We start from the raw sequence: 24,068 nt of genomic DNA, 5'->3' as shown, positions 1-24,068 counted from the left end.
AAGACCTAAGTTATTTATCATCAATGCTTTGAAATGATGAACTCTGTGTAAGATGGGCCTCCCTTGCCTGCATTACACAGAACACATAAATTATGAACATCAACTTGTTGGCTTAAAACAAAGGGGGAAAGCAAATTGAAGGTTAGGTCAAGGGGGAAAAAATAGGAAAATTTTTCTCTAAAAAATAAAACCTTACTGAATTTAGCATTTCCTTTGTTTTAATTATTTCTTTATGAGTCTAATCTGACTTCAGATCACTATTTAATATAGTTTTACAAATATAATTTTATGGTTGTAGTTAAATAATTTAGGAAGTTGGGCAAAAAATAGTCAAAAGTCTATTTCTGAGAGGGAGCAACTAAAGCTCATGGAAAAACATCAACTTGTTGTAGGTCCCAGTAGCAGATTGAAACCGGGTACCATTTCAACACGCAATGGACTTTGGCCGTTTCCTCATGCTTTCTATCTGTTGTTTCTTTCAGGATATAGATTTTAGCCTTTAAATGAGAGGCTTTTAAAACAAATGTTGCTTTTATTAAATAATCCTATAAAATGCTTGCATCATCAGTAAACTTGGTGAAGTCTAACCTGTACAAAGTAAGAGGACGTGGCTCTTATGGTTCACCCTGACTTGTCCTGGGCTTCCTGCCCCCTACCCTCCTGCCACACGCACCTTTTTTCCCTCTTTCTTTCATCCGTCAACTTCACATGCACTTAGCCTTCCCTTTGTGCATTGCTCCCCCTGGAATCAGAACTGAGATGGAAAGGTCCTTTGTTCCCCACTGGTCATCAGGCTAGAGAGAGATGGTACTAGCTTCCAGCCCTGGCTCATGCAGGGGAGTTCTCAGGGTGCCTCACCATAGGCCAACTGCCCAGGCGTGGCAGGTGCTCTCTGGGCCCAGTTTAAAAAGTGGAGGTAAGGACTTCCTAGTGGTCCAGTGGTTAAGACTCCATGCTTCCAATGCAGGGGGTAACAGGTTCGATCCCTGGTGGGGGAGCTAAGATTCCCTCATGCCTCATGATGTGGGGGATGGCTGGGCAAAGAGGGAAGTGCAGGTTGATTTCCTCCAACTGGTGGAGTTATTTTGCCCCCATCTGAGAAAGCCAATAAGGGCATAGTCATGACAGAGATTTGCTGGAGAAGCAAAGGCCCAGGGAAGAACTTGACCTGGCGTCGTTTGGGGGGACAGTCAAAAAAAGGGCCAGAAAATTCCGTGGCTTTTCTACTTCTCACCAGAGCCCAGGATGACCTCCTTCTGAAAGCCTCTTTGGAACCTCTTTACCAGCACCCCACTGTCCCCTCCAGTCATGAACTCAGGGAGGGGTCAATGTGAGAAGGGCCGAAGAAGACTTTATTTTGGTCCTGTGAGCTTTAGAGGGTCCACTGCTGGCTTCCTCTTAGGCACAAAGGGGAGATATATAAACCAATGGAATGCTGTAACAGCTTTCCTTGAGAGGTACTATTTCCCTTTACTAACATTATCCAGTAGAAGGTACAAAGTAATTACACAGTATTTTCTTTCTAAAATTGGTATAGAAAGTGGCCTGGTTCCAAAATTTTCGTTTTCAACTAAAATAACCGGTAAATCCATTGTAACCTTTATTTTATAAGTGGTAGTACTGATTATGCATTCTTAAGATGTAATTTGGCTGGAAATTGCTCCCTTGAAAAAGAGAACCTGAATTTTTAATTTCACTGGAAGTATAAAAAAGAGAAAGAATCATTTTATCAGTTGTTTGCTAATGGAACTTAAAAAATTACTGAATGCTTTTTCTACTGTTTCATACTTTTTCCACTTTTAAATTGCAAATCATAGAAGCAGAAGTTTATGAAAGAAAAAGCAAACGTTTAATTGCCTGTGTCATGACAAGTTAATTGAAGCCAAGGGAACAATGGCAAACAACAATCTAGAACAAGTCTATGTATAGCCCTAGATGAAGCCATTCAAATAATGTAGCAATTTAGACATTACTTAGAACAAAGGCAGAAAAATCGTGTGAATTTAATTTAAATATGTATGTCTCATTATTAACTTATTGACCCTACTTGACAAGCCAGAAGACAAAGTGGAGCTCAGACCTGGAGCATAGATAATCCAGTCACCAATTTCCAATTAAGCAGTTCAGACAGGGGCTTGATGATTTTCCACGCTAGCTGAATATATAGAATATATATGTGGAAGTCAAATATTTTAATGAATTCAGACCTCTTCACCTGTCAAGCTTTCTGTGGAACAAAAAGGAAACCTCTTTATCAATTCTGCATGAAAAAGATTCACAAAATCACAACATGCCTTTCTTGTTAAAACCTAAGTGTTCCATTAGCACAAATGCAAACTGAGGCTGTTAATGTTTCCAGGGAGACCCATAAAATTCTCCCTTATAATTTAGCCTCTCTTTAGCAATGTTAACTCTTGCACACCTGAATCCTTCGCATGGATTGTATGAGAAATATCTACATCTATTTAGTGGATGTACATCTGCTTGAAAATATTTCTCATAATTTGGAGTGCTGTTTGGTGCATCATCTGAAGATATTTTAGATGTATAGTCAACTCAGTTTACAGAATCTTTGTAGTTTGTGTATATACATTGATTCTTTGCAGAATAGGAAAACTGAACAAGATTTAAATAGGGGTAAAATGCAGATATACTTTAAGGATTTAAGAGGTATGTTTAAGTAACATACTGCCATTTATACTCCCAAGTCTGGATGCATGACTAATGACCAGCAAAAATGATTAAATGATCAAGTGTTTATTTAGAGATAGTTCACCTGTGTGATACACCTACATGTTTAAGTCCCTGCCTTTAGTAGAGAGTAAATGATTGCTCTTCAGAGGTTTGTTTCTGGCGGTTGAGGATGCTCCATGCAGGGGTAGAGTCAAGGATACAGTCTACATAATGGTTCTCCCACGAGTCATCTATTTGGGAAGATATAAAAATATACTCCAGAGTTCTGTGATGACTGGCCCTCCCTTCTCTGCTGTTCTCTGGGTTCCCCTCTAGCCCCCTCTTTTGGAAGGTCAGGAGAGAGGAGGGAGGTAGGGCATCAGCACCCCTCACTCCAGCTTCCAGCCTTGTGAACTTTTATGGGAATAGTTCACGGCCCCCAACTCTGTAGAAGTTTATAAAGTATAAAAAGTTGCCACATCTCTTTGCCTCTGGATAAGAAAATGCGGGACAACTAACAATTGTGAATGAAAGAGCTGTCTGCCAAGCTAGTCAGGTAAACGCCTGGGAGGACAGATAGGCCAGATCTGCCTTCTTAGCAAAGATCACACACATTTTGATTGATATCCAGGGGCTGAGAAATCAAGGTCAAAAATGGGAGGAGTAAAGAATAGTAACCAGATACGCATACAAAATGCGCATGCACACTGCGAAAACCTTTAAAAACAGACATGTGGACATGAATGCCAGCCCCCATATTTACTTCCCACCCTCATTCTCCGTTTTCTAGCCACGTACAAGTGGACCATGGGAAAGCCAGCGATTGTCTAGTAGCCCCCTAACTGCTACGGAGCTCACCATCTTCCTGTCCTTTTCTGCTCCCTCTCAGGAGTAAAGCCTGTCATTTCCCTAATAGCTGTTTTCTTTTACTCTTCCAGAAGAGCTGCATTTACATGTTACGAGGGGCAGAAGTTCAGTCCACACTGCTAGTTATCCTTCCCCTGTGGCCTGGTAGAGAGACCTCCCCCGCCCTCCCATTTTGTGGGCATCCACTGCTGGTCACCAAGCTCTTCAGCAAGAGTCTCCACTCCCTTCCTGCAAGCCTGAGAAATGCTACAGTGATGTTTTCCAAACCACAGTGAAGTGACTAACTGGTGGTCTGTCATCTGTCTTCCTTTCCTTCCTTAGGAATCCGATCATGGGACACAAACCTGATTGAATGCAATCTGGATCAAGAACTGAAACTTTTTGTATCCCGACACTCAGCAAGGTTCTCTCCTGAAGTTCCAGGTGAGGCTTTCAGTTCTGTAGTAGTCAATCTAGAATTCGAAAGAAACAGGCGCTTGGCTGGAAAGCTTTGCCTGGGGCATGGAAAAGACTTCCTTTTATTGCTAAAGGATTCTCCTGTGTTTGTTATTATCAACTAGGTGAGCAAGAAGCCACCTTTTAAGAAAGTCAGCTAACTCTTAAGTTGTCATTGTGTGGGTTTCTATTTTGTGGAGTCTTAGAAGATTTTAAGTTCCAGGGTAAATTTAAAAATTTCATACTTATCTCACTATACTCTGAGCTTAATAGATTGTAGTCTATTTAAATGTGAATTTTACTCACATGAAGTTATGAATACAAATTGGATGCTCCCAGAATTCCGTAAGCACCCTCCCTCTCAAGAAAATGAAATATATGCATTTCTGTATTATCTATCTCAATGAAGTATGTATCATCATTTCATCATTGCATTATCTCCCACTTAGTGTGGGTAAAAGAGTCGGGAATTCCAAACTACTGTTAAGATAGCCTTTCTTTCAGAGATGAAAATGAATACTACTGGATAATTAAAGGTAAGGACACAAAAATTTGTCATTTATGAAGATTCTGCTGCTAACCAGCTACTTCACTGAGGAGGTAGTCAGACTCACCCACCTTGTCTTCCTCTTGTGAGGGTGACCCATGCTTCTCCCACTTGGGCACATTTGAGGATTATGAACAGTTCCTGGTCTGTAAAGACTCAACCTGGGGTGTGTCTCTCAAAAGTTCTGCCATTGCCATATCGCAGTTGCCATTTGGCATTTTATTTTTTGAATATGACCTACACTTTATGTAAAATAGAGACTACTCTTTTCTGTCTCTATGATTTTGTTGTATGATTGCACATTTTTTTGGCATTGATAAAATCAGCAATGAAGTTCAGCCTTTTTGACTGATTACTTCATATTCCATTGGGCTTCTCTGATAGCTCAGCTAGTAAAAAATGCATCTGCAATGCAGGAGACCCCAGTTTGATTCCTGGGTGTGGAAGATCCCCTTGAGAAGGGATAGGCTACCCACTCCAGTATTCTTGGTTTTCCCTGGTGGCTCAGATGATAAAGAATCTGCCTGTAGTGTGGGAGACCTGGTTTCAATCCCTGGGTTGGGAAGATCCCTGGAGGAGGGCATGGCAAGCCACTCCAGTATTCTTGCCTGGAGAATTGCTGTGGACAGAGGAGCCTGGTGGGCTGCAGTCCATTGAGGTCACAAAGACTCGGACATGACTGAGTTACTAAGTACAGCACAGCAGTATCGTATTCTTCTAGCCTTGTGCTTCGAGAGATTTGAAGCCACGTACAGAATGTCAGCCTCTTCACACATCACACTTGACTGCAGCAGTGTGCCCATGAGACTGGAATCATTCTTCTCTTTGAGTTTGATCTTAGAATAAAATCCCATACTTTCCAGTTATCAAATGAATCATAGCTTTCAAGCATGGAGTTGAGTAAATGTGTTAAGAAAAACTTAACAAGAGCTGGTTCATTAAAAGTTAAAATTGCTGCAAAGCCATGTGAAAACCTGCTCTTAAGTAACTTTGCATTGAGAAAAAAAGAGAATGGTTCAGAGCCTATCAGACAGCACGTGATTTGCTGAAATTAAGGTATAGTATGTGGTTGTTTATCTTGTTGTTATGTTGTATTTTTATGTCTTGCATATTTCCATGACTTTAAAATCATCTTATGAAAAGAAAAATAAGGAAAGTACCCTTTTCCAACAAGTATGTTTCAAAATGTAAAATTCAAGCTTTTATCCTCTCTCTGTAGGTTGTTCTGGTTTTCTTACTATGACTTTTTTTTTTTTTTTGGTAAATGAATCCTATGATGCTCATTGTGTTCATTCATACTTGGATTGACTTTATAGAATGACAGTGTATTGCAAAATGAAAGGCTGCAAGAATTGCTAAAGAATGAACCGTTTTTGAACCAGAGACCTGGCGTTACTCTTGTGGCCTAGGAAGTTCTGGTCCCCCAAACCGCTGCTTTAGCCTATGTACCCCATTATCCCTCTTTTTCCTGCTGAAACCTCCAGTAAGGATTGGTTACCTGCCTAGTTGTAGCAGTGCTACGCTAGGCTGTGTGTCCAGAGGTTGGCCCCTGGACACACAGCACCTTCCCATTCTTGCCAACTCAGAAGATGTTACGAGTTTCGCTCCCCAGCCTAAGAGAGCACGGTGCAGGGCTGGGCCTTTCCCCGAGGGCCAAGCATCTAGAATGCAGCCTGTGAGGATGAGGCCCTGTGAACCTTCCCCTTCAGCGTGGGGTGAAGGTTTCTAACTCAGACTTCCACAGATGATAAGAGCACACTTCGGGTTCAGTTCAGGTAAGTGAGTGTGTTTTAGAGAGAAGAGATGTTATCTTGGAGGAGGATGCAAAATTGGGTTGAGCAGAGATCAATAGGGTGAGTGATCGCTGGATGGACCCAAGGAAGCCTTTAGCTTTTCCTGAACTGGTTGAAGGGTTTCAAGGGAAATTTTGAGATCTGTTTTTAAGTGGCTCCACATCTAGTGTCTCTTCCCCACTCCTAGTACTTGTAGAAGCTGAAGCATGAACCTCAAACCCATAAGTGGAGTCAGCTGAACCTCTGCATTTCGAGTTGCAAGAATCTAAGTTAACTGAGTTTAGGCACAGAACAAGAGGAAGGTCACAAATCTTTAAAAAAAAAGTAAATAAAGCTCTTCTTTGGGACTTCCTTGTGGTCCAGTGATTAAGACACCACATTTCCACTGCAGGGGGCATAGGTTCAATCCCTGGTCGGGAAACTAAGATTCCTCATGCTGCATGGAAAAAAAAATAGAGGGGAAAAAAAGTTGTTTCTTCAGCTAGTTTAAAAAAAAAAAACCTAGATAGCACCTACAGTGTGCCAGGCACTGTGGGATGGGAAGGGTGAACACACAGTGATGAACAACAAAAAAAACCAGTCACTACTTTGCTTACTCTTATCTTCTTGTGAGAAGAGCAGGCGTTTAACAGTCACATACAGACTAGCATAAAATTGCACTCTGCATCATGTCCAAACAGTTTTTGTTTGCTTTTGTTTAGGCTAGCGGAGTTATTATATTCATTGTCCTCTCTGACACCATGTAGTGGCAATGGGAACCTGCAGAGACTTGATTCAGGACACCCGTGGATACCAAAGTCAGTGAATGCTCAAGGCTCTTATATGAAATGGCTTCATATTTGTGTGTGACCTATGCACGTCCTCGTATTCTTTAAGTCATCTCTAGGTTACTTATAATACCTAATACAATGTGTAATACCTAAAAGCTATGCAAATAGTTGCCAGCCTGTGGCAAATTCCAGTATTGCTTTTTGGAACTTTCTAGAATTAAGTGTATATTTTCAATCCTCAGTTGGTTGAATCTGTAGAGAAGGATCCTGTGGATATGAAGGCCCAGCTGTAGATGGAGAACTGGGATAGCTCTTCTGCCTGCTTTACACTCATGTTATTATACCTCTATTGCTATTTTTAAGAATTGGAGATCCCTTATAAAAGACTAGTGATAGCCTCCAGGGCAGGTAATAGATTGTGCGGTAGCACAACCAGATTTGTGCTCGTATACTCGTTCAACCCATGTACTAGTTTTTAAATATGGTTTTGAGATTCAGTTGGCCTGTTTCTTGAAGATTGCAGGTCTTGTGGAATGGTTTAGTCATCTTGAACAAATATCCTTTGAGCAGGATGCTGGAATGTGTTACTTTCTCTGCAGAAGGTGAGGGTCATCTACTGAATGGTGAGGTCATGAGTTCTCCGGTTCCCCAGAGTGTGAGCCCTGGGGTCACCAAGTGTTGTCCACCTCTGGCATACTCTATTTCTTGGAGTGGCCAGTCATCTAGGGCCATCTTACTCTCTCAGAGCTGTTGCAGCATCGACTCCCTAAAAATCCTTCAACAGATGTCTGTGTGGCAGGGGCTGGTCCCTGCTGATTAGCCCTGGTATACCACCAGTCCTGGCCACATCTAAGGTGGACTCAAGTGAGATGAGTTCTCTTGAGAGAAAAGGTTAGGTATTGTCTGATGAACATGCCCCAATGTTCTCACTCAAGCCAAAGTTCAACAATTGAGTCTTTTCACAATAGAGCAACAGTCTTATATTTCCTTATGTGTCCAAATTCAAATACTGTCATAAAATTTTTTTTAATTTTTCTGTGTATTTTTTTGTACCTTAATCATGCTGAATGAGAACCATTTTGATAAATCTTCTCATGAGAATTGAGCTAGGTTTACCATGCTGAATGGCATTTATTTCACTCTCCATTCCTGTTTGTTTCTCTCCCTAACTTAACTTTAGATCTATCTGCCCCTAACAGCAGAGAGGGGACATGGAAAGTGTCCCATGATTGCCTGGGTTAGACATCATTTCAAAACAACAAACAAATACAAATGATTCCTAGGACGAGGGATACCAGAATGAAAATTAATTTCAGTCTCTTTTTTTCCCCATCATTTTGCTACATCTGTCTGCTATAATAATTAAACATTTTTGTTAACCCAGATTCTCACCAGCAACATAATGCAGAGTCTAGATCCTAGCTCTAAAAGTTACTTGCTGTAGGATCTCTGACAAGTTATCTAACCATCCTGTGCCCCAGTCTGTTGTTTGTGAAACAGTGATGTCACTTCTACCTCATAGTTTTTATGAAGGTAGAATGACTTAATTTGTGTCAAGATCTTGAAACAGTGCTTATCACACAGTAAAACAATACATGTAAACTAGTATTAAAATTGTCTCCCTTAGTGAAAATCAATCAGACTTGTATATTTGCTGATTAGTATTATCTAGGGGAAGTGGTGGCTTTATATATTGGCTGGCTTCCTTTTTGTAATAATTAAAAAATTATTTTAAGGTGTTTCTTAGAGAAACAGTTGCCTTCAGCATTATCAGAAGGCACATGGCTGGCCCTGGTTATATGTAGGGGGCAGCATGGCCGAGTTTATTAACCTCATGCAATTATTAACCTTGCATGGCTGAGTTTAGGAAAGTCCTTTGGGTGTGAGGGAGAAGGCAATGGCACCCCACTCCAGTACTCTTGCCTGGAAAATCCCATGGACGGAGGAGCCTGGTGGGCTGCAGTAAAGCAAAATGGAGGAGATGCATTAAGGTGCTGACATAGCAGGACCTCAGGGCATGGTTGAAGACTGTTTGCCAAATGGTCCTGTCCCTGCCTATGCTGATGTGAGCAAAGGTGCTAGCTGGCTTTCCTGCTGTGATAATACCTCCATGGGTAACATCTTCTGATCCTTCCTATTGCTGTTTCTCTCTTCTCTCCAAACAACAAATGACTATAGATTTTGCCAGTGTTAAGAAACTGAGATTTCTTGTGGTTTATTTTCTTAGTCAACTGAATAAATAGTGAGACCTTGGCATGTTTACCTTTTGTCACTAGTTTTACAACTCCTAGATCACATTCACAAAAAGCTTTATGTGGTGTGATTGACCTTGTGATGGGTGTATGGGTGGTTCTGTTTAAGAATCCATGCCTTTTCTCTGGAAGGTAAATAAACCACAAATTTGTGCTGAGTGACTGCTAAAAATATCTGGCCTCAAGATTGCTTTTTGATGGAGAATTGAAATCAAGCCCTTTGAATTTAACTCATGCAAATCCCCTCCTCCCTTTGACATTAATGAGGCAAGGATTTACATTTGCCGGTAGACTGATAAGAAAATACTAAGATGCTCTTAGAAATGGTCTAAGAATGTTTGCAGTCATCTTCTTTCTCTGTCTAGACTTGTATGTTTAGTCTGTCATTGTACAGAATTATAGCCTAATAGTATGTGCCTAGAATACATCAGCCCTCTATGACAGCCAGTAATGAATGTGTTTTCAGCCCTGCTCCTAACCTTTGAAAGATAAAGCACACAACTATACTTTCACTTGCATTTGAGAGGCTGACTTAACCTTCAGGGACCCTGTGATTTCTGAGGGAAAGCAGACGCTTTATCCTCCTGTTTTCCCTCTCAGCACACACACAGGTTCAGGCACTTGCCCACAGGCCCATCGGGCTCATCTTTTCTCATTGCATCATCATTCGAGATTATAGGAGGAATCCTGGTCTTAGAAGAAACCTGGCAAATAAAGAGCCTTATTTTTGTGGAAGTGACCAGACCTCTGTTTAACATCCCTTGAGGTCATTGCCGCCCGCCTGGGAAGGGGACTCCCATTTTAATGCAAATTGCTCGCCTTTCTCTGCTCACCCTCTGCCCTCAGCCTTCCCAGCCCCTCCTGCTCTATGCTCCCGCCCCAGTGTTCCCATTCACACGCTGCAGCAAACCTTGCCTGCTTGCCCCCGACTCGCATTCCTTTGGAACCGTGAGAGGTCCAGACGTTCCGAGGAGAAGATCCAGAATTTGGTAGTGTATGCAACACTAGGTGCTAATTCCTGTGAGGTTTACAATTGGCTCAGCTTTGAGATTTAGCAATCATTTATATTCATAGATCTTTATAGTGCACATGATTTTCTCTTTCTGGTGCAGGTGTGGTCAGAGGAATAAAATGATGTTCTCTTGCCCTGTGCAGGCACCTTCATTCCCCAGGGTTGTTAAAGAAGGCTTATTCAGACCATCCTAGAAATACCCATTCATCTCACTTTTTTTTAAGTCAAAAGAATGCTTTACTCTGCTGGCTGTAATGGCTCCCAAGCGGTTCCTCATGAGCAATGTGGAGCCACTCAACACAGGCAAACACAGGCAGGAGGGGAGCAGAAAATTGGCTGCCTGGGCCCAGTAACCATTTGGGGGATCGTCAATAACCCCGCCATTAAATCCGACTAAGTGCATCCGAGAACAGCTGCTCCTGTCGCCCACCAAGGACGGCATCTTAACGCTGAAAGTCAGTGCTTTTGTCTTCATTCCCAGAGACCAGAGAGCCCTGGTGTTTTGCTAGGTTTGTTGTTGTGGTGGATGGGTGTTCGTTTGTATTTTAAAGCTGGCCCCCACAGCCGGCGGCTCAAGCCCCTTTACTTTTTTACTGCTTGCTTTTGTGTGTTCTCCGTAGGGTATTTTGTTCAGCATCTATGAAAACAGGCTAGAAAGAATGGTGGAAGATGAGGAATAAAGCATAAGCTTTTTAAGCTTTTTTTAAGAAGAACATCTTTTTTTTTTAAGACGTCAAGTCATATTTTTGAGTGTTTATTAAGAAGCCAGGAATTTTAACGGGATCCACGGAAGAATTAGGTATCCCCACTGGTCATAATTTAGTTAGGAAAATAAGTCATTCACAGCTTAAAAAGAACACAAACAGTGCTTCCTTCATTTAAGACCTGTGTGTGTGTGTGTGAGAGACACACACACGGAGGAGTGTGAGGGCAGATTTAGTCCAGTTCCTAAAGAAGAGAGAGGGTGAGAAATGGAGATCATAGTAGGCATTGCATTTTGATTGTTCAACCATGGTTTAGTCACAGTGACAAAGGTTACCCAGGTACCAGCACCCCCACCCCAGGCGCAGCCCGAGCCTAATTAAATGTTACCCGGGCAACAGCAAGCATCCAAACGTTGTGCCCAGGGCTGAGGCCTTTGGTTTTCTCAGCTGCGGTCTCTGGATGATTTCTATTGCATGTGAAGTCAGATTTCCTTGGTCCTCGAGAAATGTGAGCAAGTAAGAAGTGTCCCTGGGGAGGAGCCCTTAAAAACGGACCACGGGATTGGGAGAGATGAACATCAACACGAGACGAAAATAAGGTTTTAATAAGCTGTTTCAACCAGTGTCAAAGACTCGCCTCCAGTCAGGACTGGTAAGGGGACTGCTGACCGAAAATGCAACCCTACCTATGATTTAAAAATAAAATTATCTAATTAATAATGAACACTAAGGCCCAGGGAAGGTGGCATTTTGTGGGAGGTTACAGCAGTTTCCCCAGTTAAAGCTTACGTCATTTTAAAGACACCAACTGAATTGCCTCTGAAAAAAAATTACTTTGTGCAGCCGGAGGGGTTGAGTTAAAATATGAACATCCCGAGGGCTGCCTGCATTTGGAAAGCCCTCTAAACCTGCCCTTTGCTGGCCCTTTCTTTCTTAATCAAACTGATTCTCATTGGAGTCTGAGTAAGTGAAGCACAGTGGAGCATTTTGGATCAAATTCTTAGATTCCCTGTTTGCGTCTCCCATGAATAGTTTGGGGAAGGGACAACTGCTCCCCTCAGGGGGCATTGCATCTTGGTTTGCCCCTAGGATGCTCCTCCATATAGATGATGCTTTTTGGTTGTTGAAGTGTCAGTCAATGGAAATGTCACATTTGGAGAAGTACTAGATAGCAATAAAACTGAAGATGAGATATTTAATAAATTCTGCATCTCAGGCTGATGACACTCTCTTGGTACAGAGCTCCTCAGCCTTTGAGCAGTTGTTTTCTGCTTTCTAAATTCTTATCTGGAGGTTAAGACCTGTGTAAAAGACCAGCAAAATAGGCGTGAAAACTGACTGATGGAACTCCTCCCTTTTAATGTTTGTGTGAATGCATGAGAGGAGGAGAGAGGTGGAGAGAGGGATACCTTCTCATAGGGCTTTCCAGGTGGCACTAGTGATAAAGAATCCACTTGCCAATGCAGGAGACACAAGAGAGGCAAGTTAAGTCCCTGGGTTGGGAAGATCCCCTGGAGGAGGGCATGGCAACCCACTCCAGTATTGTTGCCTGGAGAATCCCGTGGACAGAGGAGCCTGGCGGGCTACAGTCTGTAGGGTCTCAAAGAGTTGGACAGGACTGAAGCAACTTAGCATACTGTAACGTTGCATCCTGAAGCATGCACGCATACCTTATGTATTCTAATTGATTGGAAAAGAGATAATCTTTTCACATTATATGGTATGTCTTTTGAGAAGGTGCCCTAGTATCAGCCAATCTGTCATTAAATATTTACGTGGTATTTCCTGCAGCAAGACGCAGTTCTAGTTTGTAGTTCTGCAGGCCATAAGAAGTGTAAGACTGTCCCTGGGACTTGTGTACAACTGAGCATGAAAATAAGATAAACAGAACAAGCTAGAGTATAATAATATGCAAATGAGACTTTTGCAAGTGAGACCCCTTCTGTAAATTATTTTGTTCAAGCTATTTTAAAAAATATATGTGCATAAAAATATGCACTAAAATCATATTACCTATACAAATTGAGGCATAAGTACAACAGATCTAATGCAGTGGATTCCCTCTGTGATCAAGGAATTTTGGATTCATACTGAATTAATTATACCCTATTTGGGAGCTACATTTTAAGGCCGTTAATTATGAAAAGATTGAAAGTTTTAGGATTCTTTTCCTTCCCCTCAAAAAGATCCTGTGAGAACAGAACTGCTGAACAGAATGTAAAGGCTTGATTTCAAGATTGTCTTCATCTTTGAGAGCTGGAAAATTATCCATTGGCAGACTCAAGCCACTTGGGAGAGATTGTGAAAGTGAAAGGTTTTATGGAAATAAATCTGAAGTAATTGGTTCACTGCCCCAGGCCAGAATGGACAGTTCTGAGAGAGCAGGGAGAGAGCAGAGAGGGGATGTCTGTTGTGAGCCGCTTCCCAGGACCAACCCCTGACCCCCCACCTCCGAGTTCTCTAAGCTTGACCGCGTCAGCGGTTCTGGGCCACACCTGAAGATACCGTTGCCCGAGTAGCTCTCTGAAAAGTTGCTGTGCAGCCTTTCCCTTTCTCGCAAAGCTAAGGGGCCAGACTAGACGGACTTTCCAGGTGGCTCAGTGGTAAAGAATCTGCCTGCCAAGCAGGAGGCACTGGTTCAGTCCCTGGGTTGGAAGATCCCCTGGAGAAGGAAATGGCAACCCATTCCAGTATTCTTGCCTGGAGAATCCCATGGACAGAGCAGCCTGGTGGGCTACAGTCCATGGGTCACAAGAGAGTCTGACACGGCTTGGCGATGAAACAACAAAGACTAGATTAGGGAATCTGAAGCTTTGTTCTGTCTGCCGTTAGTTCTGTAAAACTTGAATAGAGAGCCAGCAGGAAAGAATTTCAAGGTGAAATAAGCCTGAGAATTTATAGCAGATCTTATTTTTTGAGGAGCCATAAAGTATGTAGCTGCATGTCAATAAACTTGTTCAGTTTTGTATAACCATAAATGTCCTTTCCTGTCTGACCTGTCACTTCTGCTATGACTGTCTCCCAGGGATCTTGATTTCTGTAGAACACAATTTGGGAAAGGATGGACTAAGTGATCTCTGAGTCCCTTCCAGATTTCGTATTCTGTGACTCATGAACTTTTACTAAATTGTCTCTACTCTGAAATGTAGAAGGGAACTTGTCCTATTCGCTGTTTAGCTTAAAATGGTTTTTAATCCAGGTTTTAAAATGTCAGTGAAAGAATTTAGTTTAGAAAATCTGCCTGTCGCATCTGCTAGGATTATTCATTTTTAGGTGAAGATGCACAGCTTTATGACACTTCAACTAATTTCCCAGTTTGTGAATTTTTGGCCCTTGGTTTTTCCCATCTGTCTGTACCTTGCCAGACAGACCCAATAAGACGGAACTTAATTGTGTTTGCACAGTGCCAAACACCTGCATGGAAAGTATTTCAAAAGTCAAATTCTTGAGTGTGTTGTCTACGTAATGCCAAATGGGAAATAGCTGCATTTTTTCCCATTAAAATTAGAATTTCCACATTGATGTTTGGTACTGTATTGAGCTTCAGATTATTTTCTTATTCGCACATTTTTGGGAGGAGGCTGAAGACTGAACCTCCTGAGTTCTGGAGATCATCTCTAGGTTGTGTGTGTTAAAAGCACCAGGGACCTTGTTTGTTCTGGATAATTGAGGATGGCCTGCATTTTAATACGCATAATCAGCTATGCATATCTTGTCCTGTGAACCATCAATTAGCACAACACAATTTCACAAGTCAGTGCATGCAGATACGAACACCCTTGGGAAGCAATGCTCAAATCATTACTGACAGTGTACAGCTTGCATACAGGTAATCATGATCAGAAAGCCATGATTATCCAGAAGGAGAAGTGATTTTTATGGTAATGTGTCATGTGGTTGACTCTTGGTATCTAATACCTTTGAGGTAACAATTTCAGTTTTAACCTCTCCCTAATTCGATCATGTTTGCAAAACATGTTTAATTCACTCCCTATGACCTACATGTAATTATTATTTTTACAACAAACCTTATAGAGTGTTCTAAACCCAAATGAAATAGTCTTTGTACCAAAAACATTATTGATAATATCTCTATGGATGAGAAGAATGGTGGTGTGGTTAATCAAATATTCTAGGTAAGAGAGACTTGCCAATAATTCCTTATATTCCAATAATAAGCAAAGATTATACTTTTTTTTTGTTGCAAATTTTAGAATCTAATTATACAGTCCTTTCTTTAATATATACCCTGCAATGTATCTAGAATTGACTTAGAATTCCTAAACCAAATTTGTTTCCTTAGCTCAGGATATTTTTAAACTATTCATTAAAAACATGCACTTAGAAATCTGTTGTTCCCTTTTCCTTCTGATTATGGTGATATTTTCAAAGGGAGTTTTAAATAACTATTGTACTTTGGGGGCATATATTAGTATTTTACTGAAGCAAAGGCCAAGAGAGTTGCACTTACACAAGAGAACACACTTTGCCTCCTACTTGGAAACCAAACTCTAAACACTCCAGGTGAGCTTTCCTTAGATGATTTGGGAGGAAAACAGTAGCAGTCACTGCACTGTCTGCATAGGGTGTGCTGATTAGAAGCAAGTTCTTGTTACTGAAACATTAGTGAGCAGACCTTTTACGTTGAGTTGTCCAAATGGACACCTCAATACTAATATAAAACAGCGATTTCCCTGGAAGTTATACTGATTCTTGAAAAGAGTCGTTGATTCTAAATATTGAAGTGGAACTCCGAACTGCTATAAAGAAGGGGAGGTGGAGAAAGAGAGGATGGCAAACTTGAGGTAGCTTTAAAAAAATGTGATTTTGCAAAATACGCGTTAGCCCACTGCATTTGCATTGTCCTGTTACATATACAACCACTCCACTCCTAAGTCCTAACCATTTTTCCTTTCTGCTTCCTGTGTCTCATGATTCAAAAACATGATTTTTTAAATAGAGAACTGTCTTCTCCATTATACCATTTTCCTCCTAATGAGCTAATAAACACAAAAACCCAACCAAGTAAAGGGAATGAGAAGTGAGGTTATTTTTAAAGGCTTAATGCCTGTGCTTTAAGGTTATCCAAAATAGCTTTAGATCCCGGGAATAGGTTGCGCAGCTAAGGTTGTGTAGCATTTATATGCACGCCTGTAATTAATTACATGTGTGCGGCTTCCCAGGTGGTACTAGTGGTAAAGAACCCGCCTGCCAACGCAGAAGACGTAAGAGATGTGGGTTCAGTCCCGGGGTTGGGAAGGTCCCCTAGAGAAGGGCGTGGCAATTCACTCCAGTATTTTTGACTGGAGAATTCCATGGACAGAGGAGTGTGGCATGCTGTAGTCCACGGAGTCACAAAGAGCTGGACACGACTAAGGTGACTAAGCATGCACACAGGAATGATTTTGCTTTTGTATTATTTGAAAAACATCTTTTCCATTTTTTTTTCATCTTTTCCATTTAAAGACACATGCCAACAGCCAAATAAATGCCTTTTAGTGAAAAAGTGACTATTTCATGGGGGTTCACCTTCTTCACTTCTATTTTATCAACTTCTATTGTTTTATCATCTGTATCACTCAAGCCTTTTTTCCCAATCTAATATCATCTGTTTCCCCAGTTTCCCTTTTTCCTAATATGCCCCTCCCCAGTCTCCAATCACAGTCTTCTTTTCTACCAATAATGCTGGTATGAGTTATTTTAAAACATCTAACAAGATCATTGTCTTGAAAAAAAGCATTGTGTATTCGTTATACATATTATTATAACATGTCTTTTTTTAAAATTATTTTATATGTAGAACAGAGACTATTTGGAGTCTTTGGAATAACATTCCAGCAGATAAATATAAATGAAATAATTTGGCAAATTAACTTACTCTGGGGTCATCTAGAAATATGATTCTGTCTTCAGATGGAAATTTCTGTTGTTGGAATCCTTTAGCCAGCAAATGGATTTTCTATGCTTAGTAAGCAGACTCATCAAAAATACGAAACCAGTTGTTAAAAAACAAAACAAACAAAAAAACCCAAGCTTCAACTTACAACTTAAGAAGAATGAAAAGAAAACCAACCAAGCAAAAACCTACTTTGACTGAAAAAAATGGAGACCAAAGGCCTTGAACCAAGTAATTGTAGGGCTAGATTTTTAATCTTTCAGAATTCTAACTTTTCAGAGATGGCTTTTTCCCAATTACAACTGACTGATAAGAGAAAAGGAATGCAATTATGTCATAACCTCAGAACTAAGGCGGCCTTACGCTCATGTCCCTTAGTAAAGAACCACGAAACAGTGCCTGGCACATTGTACTGGCTTAGTGTGACGGTGATGAAGAGGGGTCATGGGTTTGAGAACCTATAATTAGCTCTTAGGTTTGAAGAATAAGCTGTGTAAGCAATCTGAAAATTTGTAGTGATTGCAGTTTATTACAGATTTCCTGTAAATATTGAGGTATGGCAAAACGTTTATTTACGAGCTATTGATTGCTTTCAGAACCTTGGTAGCCTAGAAGCTCTGGTTAACAGTGTCTTGAGAAGCAACAGACAGAATCCTTGGAGGATGGAAGTGGGGGACAGAAAATGTGTTCCAATCCCAGTTTTACTGCTAAGTAGATTGTACTATTGTGGACAAGTTCTTTAGCATTTATGAACTTCAGTTTCATTATCTCTAAGATTACTTTTATGCTCAGTGCTTGTAATATAATACCAACCCATAGTTAAAAAGAGTGATATACATATTTTAAAAAATGGTGTGCCTGCAAAGTTGATATACATAGCTAATGTGTAAAGCCAAGATGTGTTGTTAGTATAAAGTCCTTTGGAATTCTTAGGATACAATAACTTGCTTGGCTGAGCAGTGCAAGAAAACATATTGTTTAGTCACTAAGTTGTGTCCTACTCTTTTGTAACTCCATGGACTATAGCCTGCCAGGCTCCTCTGGTCCATGGAATTTTCCAGGCAAGAATACTGGGGTGAGTTGCCATTTCCTTCTCCAGGGGATCTTCCTGACCCTGGGATCGAACCCACATCTCCTGCATTGACAGGCAGGTTCTTTACCGCGGAGCCACCTGGGACACCCTCAGTGTATTCATTTCACAAGCAGATGTTGCTTGTCTGATGGGGCTGGTTCTGTGTCAGATACTAAGGTTAACAATAGTAAGCAAAATAAATAAATCCGCATCTCCTACAGGGTCTCCCATGGAGCTCTCAGTCAAGGTAGGGAAGCAGATATTAATCAGTTGTATAAATATGTATCACAATCTGTGCTAAGTACCAGGGAAGAGAAGATGGTGCTATATAAGGATATAAAAGAGGAAATTGACCTATAAGGGGAAAGTGAGAGAACTGTAGGGCTAAGATTTGTGATGAATGCTCTTTATTTTATATTAAACATTAGACACTGTATTTATCTTTCCATTTGAATGCAACATTAGCAATTGAGCCTAGTTTTACAGGTTCTAGAGTATACAGATATTTTTTAACAATGTGAGGTTACCATAACACATTTGTTAAGAATAGGAACAATTAAATAGACATGATTTTAAAACGTTTCTATGAGAGTATTAACATTCTTATATGGATTCCACTACTTTGAGTTAAGAATGAAAATAAGAGGAAACTATCTGAATATTCACAGACCTCTTAAAAGCATGGGCTTAATTACAGGTTTGCTGGGCTGCAAAAATCCCCATGAGAGGAAACTGAAGCAACTAAAATTTCTGAATCAGAATTTGAAGATTTGTGTTACAAAATAATTATGGTTCCTGGGTCCGTCTGGAACATCCTTCATATACATGGTGCTCAGAGGTTCACTCACTACCGTCTTCCCAGCATCTTCCCTGTGCTTCCTTGAGGGATGCTCACCTAGAATTTGCAGGGCTGAGTTAGGCCAGGCATCTCTTACTGATGTTTTCTTCTCTTATCTTTTTTTCTTTAGATCAGTTATAAGTAACTTTCTTGCATCACATATCTGATCATTTGTCCTTTACCTTCTGGTTTCAATGTCCACTTCTCTTGCGTGGCAATTACTATCCCTTGGCCCTACTTGATGACGTATCTAAAATCTCAACTTTTATGTATAAAAATAATTTTTCTTTAACCTGGAGGATATGACCATAGCAAATCATCCATGTATTACTTGAAACCAGTGTCCTTATTGGGAAAAATAAAACCTAACTTTTTCATTAAGTCTAGTATAGAACAGGTTTTCTTTTTTATATAGGATTTTCTGTGAAGGTATTAAAAATTCAGTTGCATGCAGATTAACTCTCTTAGTCATGTGTTTACTCCCAAATCTTGGCTAGTCTTCTGATGCTATCTGAAATTAAGATATGTTGTAAAGAAATGTTGAGACAGAATTTTTTTTTTTTTTTTTTTTTGACATGCTCTTGAACCCTTTCAGACTGCAGACTTTGGTCTTTATTCAGGTGCAAAGTTCTTTTCCATATATCCTGGTCATTGTCTCTGTTCCTATTCTGATTTCAGCCTTAAGAATATATATAATTCTTCTGCTTATCCTCTGTCACATAATTTTCTCTTTGATCTTTTCCCACATGTTCTAGAACACCTCACATTTGCCTTGTACATCACGGTCAGTGTTCCTGCAGGATTTGTTCTTCCCTTTATTGCCGATTTAATTTCTGCTGTTGCATTTTATCTTTCCCAGAATTCTTTTGTTAATTCCACTGGCTGCTTTTTCAGTCTCTACCTATAATTCAGCCCACTCTTATTTTTACTGTTCTCAGTCATCTCACAGAGATGGTGTCTGCCATCTTTTGTGCCAAGTGTCATTTTCTAAAATTTTATTTGGTTCCCTATGGAAATTCATTTTTAGAGATGTTTTCCATCAAGCCTCAAGACACTGCTCCTTTTTTCTTGTGCTGTAGTCTTCTCAAAGGTCCCATTTTTTTCTGTTTATTTTCTTCCTCTTATAACACAAAGAAGGGTCTGTCGAGGCACAGCATTTGCTAACAGAGGGTTGCAGGACTCCTCAGTGATCCCCACTGCCCACTTGGGTGCTGGCAGTTGCCCTTCCATAACTGGACCCTGGAAGTTGGGTTCAAGTGCATATTCCCACTCTGTGTTTGTGGTCCAGCATGTGACGTGGGATGCAGGCCTAGGAAGTGATGATGTGGCTTTGCTGTCAGAGCTTCTGCCTCTGATCGAGAATTAGATGGGACCTGCGGTTCTGCTTTGTACAGGTAAGATGTGAGATCCACCGTGCACAGCATGGGCTCCTCTGAGTTCTTCCTCTCTTTGCTTCTACTTGTGAGCACTTTTCCTTAGAAGCATTTCAGCTCAGGTTGTAATGCAGGTTGGTGATAGTTTTCTTCCCCTAGCCTCTGGAGTTCTGAAGGTGAAGAGCTAGAGGAGGTGTAGGGAGTGGGGGGAAACGAAGGTATCGGTTACCGTGCAGTAAGGGACTGAGACTCCTTTTACTGGTCTTTGCCTCCTAGACTTAGGGGCAGATATTGAAAGAGCGAGTCCAGTAAAATGGTGAAGAGCAGAAACTCAGGAGCTGGAGTGCCCAAGTTCAAATCAAGCTCTACCTCATGCTTTAGTTCTTTGTGCCAGTTTCCTCATCTGTAAACCTACCTTTAGAGGATTTATGTTCTTCGTCTATAAAGACGATTTATGAAAATTTGGTGGTATTAGGGCATGTAAAGCATTGAAAGGGTGGATGGAATATACTAAGTGCTCTACAAGTGTTAGCTACTGTTGATAATATTAATATGTGCTGCTCAGTAGCTCAGTCATGTCCAGCTCTTTGCAACCCCATCTACTGTAGCCTGCCAGGCTCCTTTGTCCATGGGATTTCTTAGACAAGAATACTGGAGTGGGCTGCCATTTCCTTCTCCAGGGGATCTTCCCAACCCAGGGATCGAACCTACATCTCTTGCGTTTCCTGCATTGGCAGGTGGATTCTTTAGGTATGTTCAAGAGTGTCCGAAAATGTGCATTTCCGTTCCCTTTGGTGCAGTTCCCCTCCTCCCACTGAACCCCTCTATCCCCCAGCCTTTCGGCACATGGCCATCCATCTCTTTAAATCGCCAAGGCCAATTTTCTGATTTTATATATTTTCATGAATGTTTCCAAAATTCATAAATTTGCATAAGGATATATCGGACATTTTCGCTACCACATTAACCCACCAGGCTTCCTAACTCCAACTTAAAGTAATAGTTAAGTGATACAGTCTTCATTTGTGAAAATCTATAATGCATACAGGATGTGGTACCATTTTGTTATCTTGGATACTTCAAAATCATATTTTAAATACCGAGTTGTACATGTCATTTGTACAAAACATATTCTCTGGTCAACTTGCTTTGTGCTTGCTGTGCGTTATGTATGGGGTCGGGGGTCGGGGCAGGTCTCCTGTCCTCCACTGCCGCCCGCCCCCTCCAGGCAGGCGAGGTGAGTTGACTGGGTCCCTCCTAGGAAGATTTTCTTTGTGTTTTTTTTTAAGCACTTTTAGTTGAAAATTACTTTAAAAAAATACTAGTATAACATATTTGGTAAAGTGAAATATTGGTTTAGAGTACAAAATATATATACGTTATTTAGAATGAGAATGGTATGCTGTTTATCATGAAACCAATCCTTTCATGCTTCCACAAATCCTAATAAACTTTTTCTATGGCCTGGGGGGAAGTAAAATTTTTGTTAACGATTAATGCTTTTGATCTGCTGTTTAAGGAAACGAACTAAAAATGTTAGCAGGAAAAGCTGATTCGTTTTTATGTAATGTTCAAATGGCCTGTAACATTTGCTACTCTATAAAATCTACAGTATTATTCCAGCATGATTTGTTTGGGCTTATGAACAGAGAAGCCTGGCAGGGGTCGCAGAGTTGGACACGACTGTACAACTAAACAACATGGTTTCTTTATAATAGTATCAGTTCTGTATACTTGAAGTTCCCTAGAGCTAAATATTTTTATCCTTCTTTAATCAGGGCTTTATACACTTCAAAAATTTATATAAATCCCTCTCTTCAGTTTGTAGACAATCCCTTCCTGCAATTTCTAGCTTCTGCCAAAATCTTGGTGGTTTTTTTTTTTTTTTTTGGTCACTATATGAAAACCTTGTGAATTACAGCTTCTTTTTTTACCTTTAGACTCTGCATGTCTGTGAGTGAGAGTTTTATGTCTGTACATGTTATCTTTTGTGACACTCCAGTATAACTCGACTGAACCAGAAAAATGCAGTTTTCTTTAAAGGTTCATGTGGGGACAAAAAGTTTGCATCAGAAAATCAAGCCTGTATCCGTAACCCAGGTAGTGCTTTGATTTCTGCTGCTTTTACTGTTGTCCCAGCAAGACTTTGTGGTCCCCATTGTATTCCCAGAGAGGGCCCAGTGGGAAGGGCTTGCCTGCACCTCAACAGCCGCCTCCCTCACTCTGCATATTAAGCCTGTAATTACAGCAGACAGTAGGTTTGTCCCCGGCTTCTGTGGGATGATGTCATTGCCTGTCAAACAGGGGATTAGCATGAAGAGAGAAATCCTACTGACATGTTCATTTTCATTAAGAAGAATTTGGTTTTACTTTATTTTGTTAACAGGAACTGTTATTTCATAGGAGAAATTTTTTAAAAGGAGGAAAAAAAAAAAGAAAAACTTGAGACCGTAGAAGCGGACACGGGCTGACTGCATGAATGGGAGTGTGCTTAGTAGCACTGCTCTATCAATTAGTGAAAGAGTCTGGGACACAAAGCATGCCTGGGAAATCTGCTGCTTTTCTTACCAAAGCAGAATAACATTCTTCTCAAAGCTCACAATGGCCTGGCCCTGGCTGTAGAAAATGTTCCTGGAAAAAAAGGAAGCAAAGACTGTGGCTGGAGCTGAAAGGGTGTGTGGGCGGCCGGTCCCACCCACCTCTGAAATGTTCCCCTTTTTCATGATGGCATTGATCGAGGATGTCTTAAAGTCTCGTTCCTTACATCTTAGGGGAAAGCTTAGTTCCCGGCCCATGTGGAAAAAATAAATAAATCAGTCAGGGAGAGACCTGTTGTGAAGGATGCTTTGGTCCCAGAGCTGAGGCCATGGAAGAACATAATTTACATCAGTCATTTCCAATGCCTCTAACAAAAATAAGTGTAGGAAGAAAATCATGATCAGACTTGAGAATCCTCTTTTGGAGCAAACTGCCGATAATCTGAGTCAGGAAAACTGGGTTCAAGTGCCAGCTCTGGCTGTTACTTAGCTGTGTGACCTTGGGTGACTGACTGGCTCTGAGCCTCAGTTTGCTCATCTGTACAGTGGGGTTACCCAGCAGTAGTGCCTACACCTTGTAGAGTTGTGCCTGGTACCTTTTGGCTGTTTTTCATCTCCAAGGATGATTTCCTTTCAGAAGATAGTTCTGAGGTGACCTTATTCACCAGTGACTAGAGGAGGCAGCCTCCTATTTTCCTCTGTCTCACCCATTCTCTCAGTGCCTCAGACCCAGACTTAGATTCTCCTCAGTCGAGAGTCCCTCCCTGGAGCGTGGCCCAGGAGCTGTGAGACTGAGGAGGTCGAGGGTCCCTGGATTAGATAGGCGCTGGAATTTCAGTCTTTGAATTTTGCCAAAGCATTGGAAGAATTTTGAAAAGTTCCCACAGATTTTTCTTGGGAGTTTTTCAAACCCTTAGAGTGTTTTTCAGTTTTCTATATTTGGACACCAGAATTTTCTTAGCATCCATTTTCTTTGGAACAGAGTCCTCCTGTGAAGGAGGCTGAATCCAGTCCAAATCAGGCCTGCTGGCCGAGTGATAGTTTTCCATCCACGTTGCCCTGGGGCCTTCCCATTTTCATTTTTATCTTGCTTTGAAAGGCCACTGGTAAGCTAATTCTCTTTTTTCATCGGACTTTTCAGGTTCAATTACCTAGCTGATTGTTGTTTGTTAGAATGATACTTTAGAAGCAAGATCCTGAACCACACTTGACTTTGAGATGTATGTAGTAGTAGTACCGCTGGGTTGGACCAAAAGTCTTCAAGGTCAGTGTGTTCAACTGTCTTGATTGGAAGGGAAT

At 41.0% G+C, this 24,068-nt stretch overlaps 1 protein-coding gene across 1 annotated transcript in view; it reads left to right on the top strand.

Annotated features, from left to right (window-relative positions):
* MAP1B (microtubule associated protein 1B) overlaps positions 1-24,068 on the top strand; it is a 93,475-nt gene that overhangs the window by 6,377 nt on the left and 63,030 nt on the right. The window contains exon 2 of the mRNA XM_055555075.1: positions 3,862-3,963. Within this exon, the coding sequence (XP_055411050.1) occupies positions 3,862-3,963 (102 nt within the window). The remainder of the gene's footprint in view (positions 1-3,861; positions 3,964-24,068) is intronic.

The sequence above is a fragment of the Bubalus kerabau genome, chromosome 18, assembly GCF_029407905.1.
Source record: "Bubalus kerabau isolate K-KA32 ecotype Philippines breed swamp buffalo chromosome 18, PCC_UOA_SB_1v2, whole genome shotgun sequence".
NCBI lineage: Eukaryota > Metazoa > Chordata > Mammalia > Artiodactyla > Bovidae > Bubalus > Bubalus kerabau.
The sequence above is the reverse complement of the archived record's forward strand: the minus strand, read 5'-3'. Positions and strand labels throughout refer to the sequence as shown.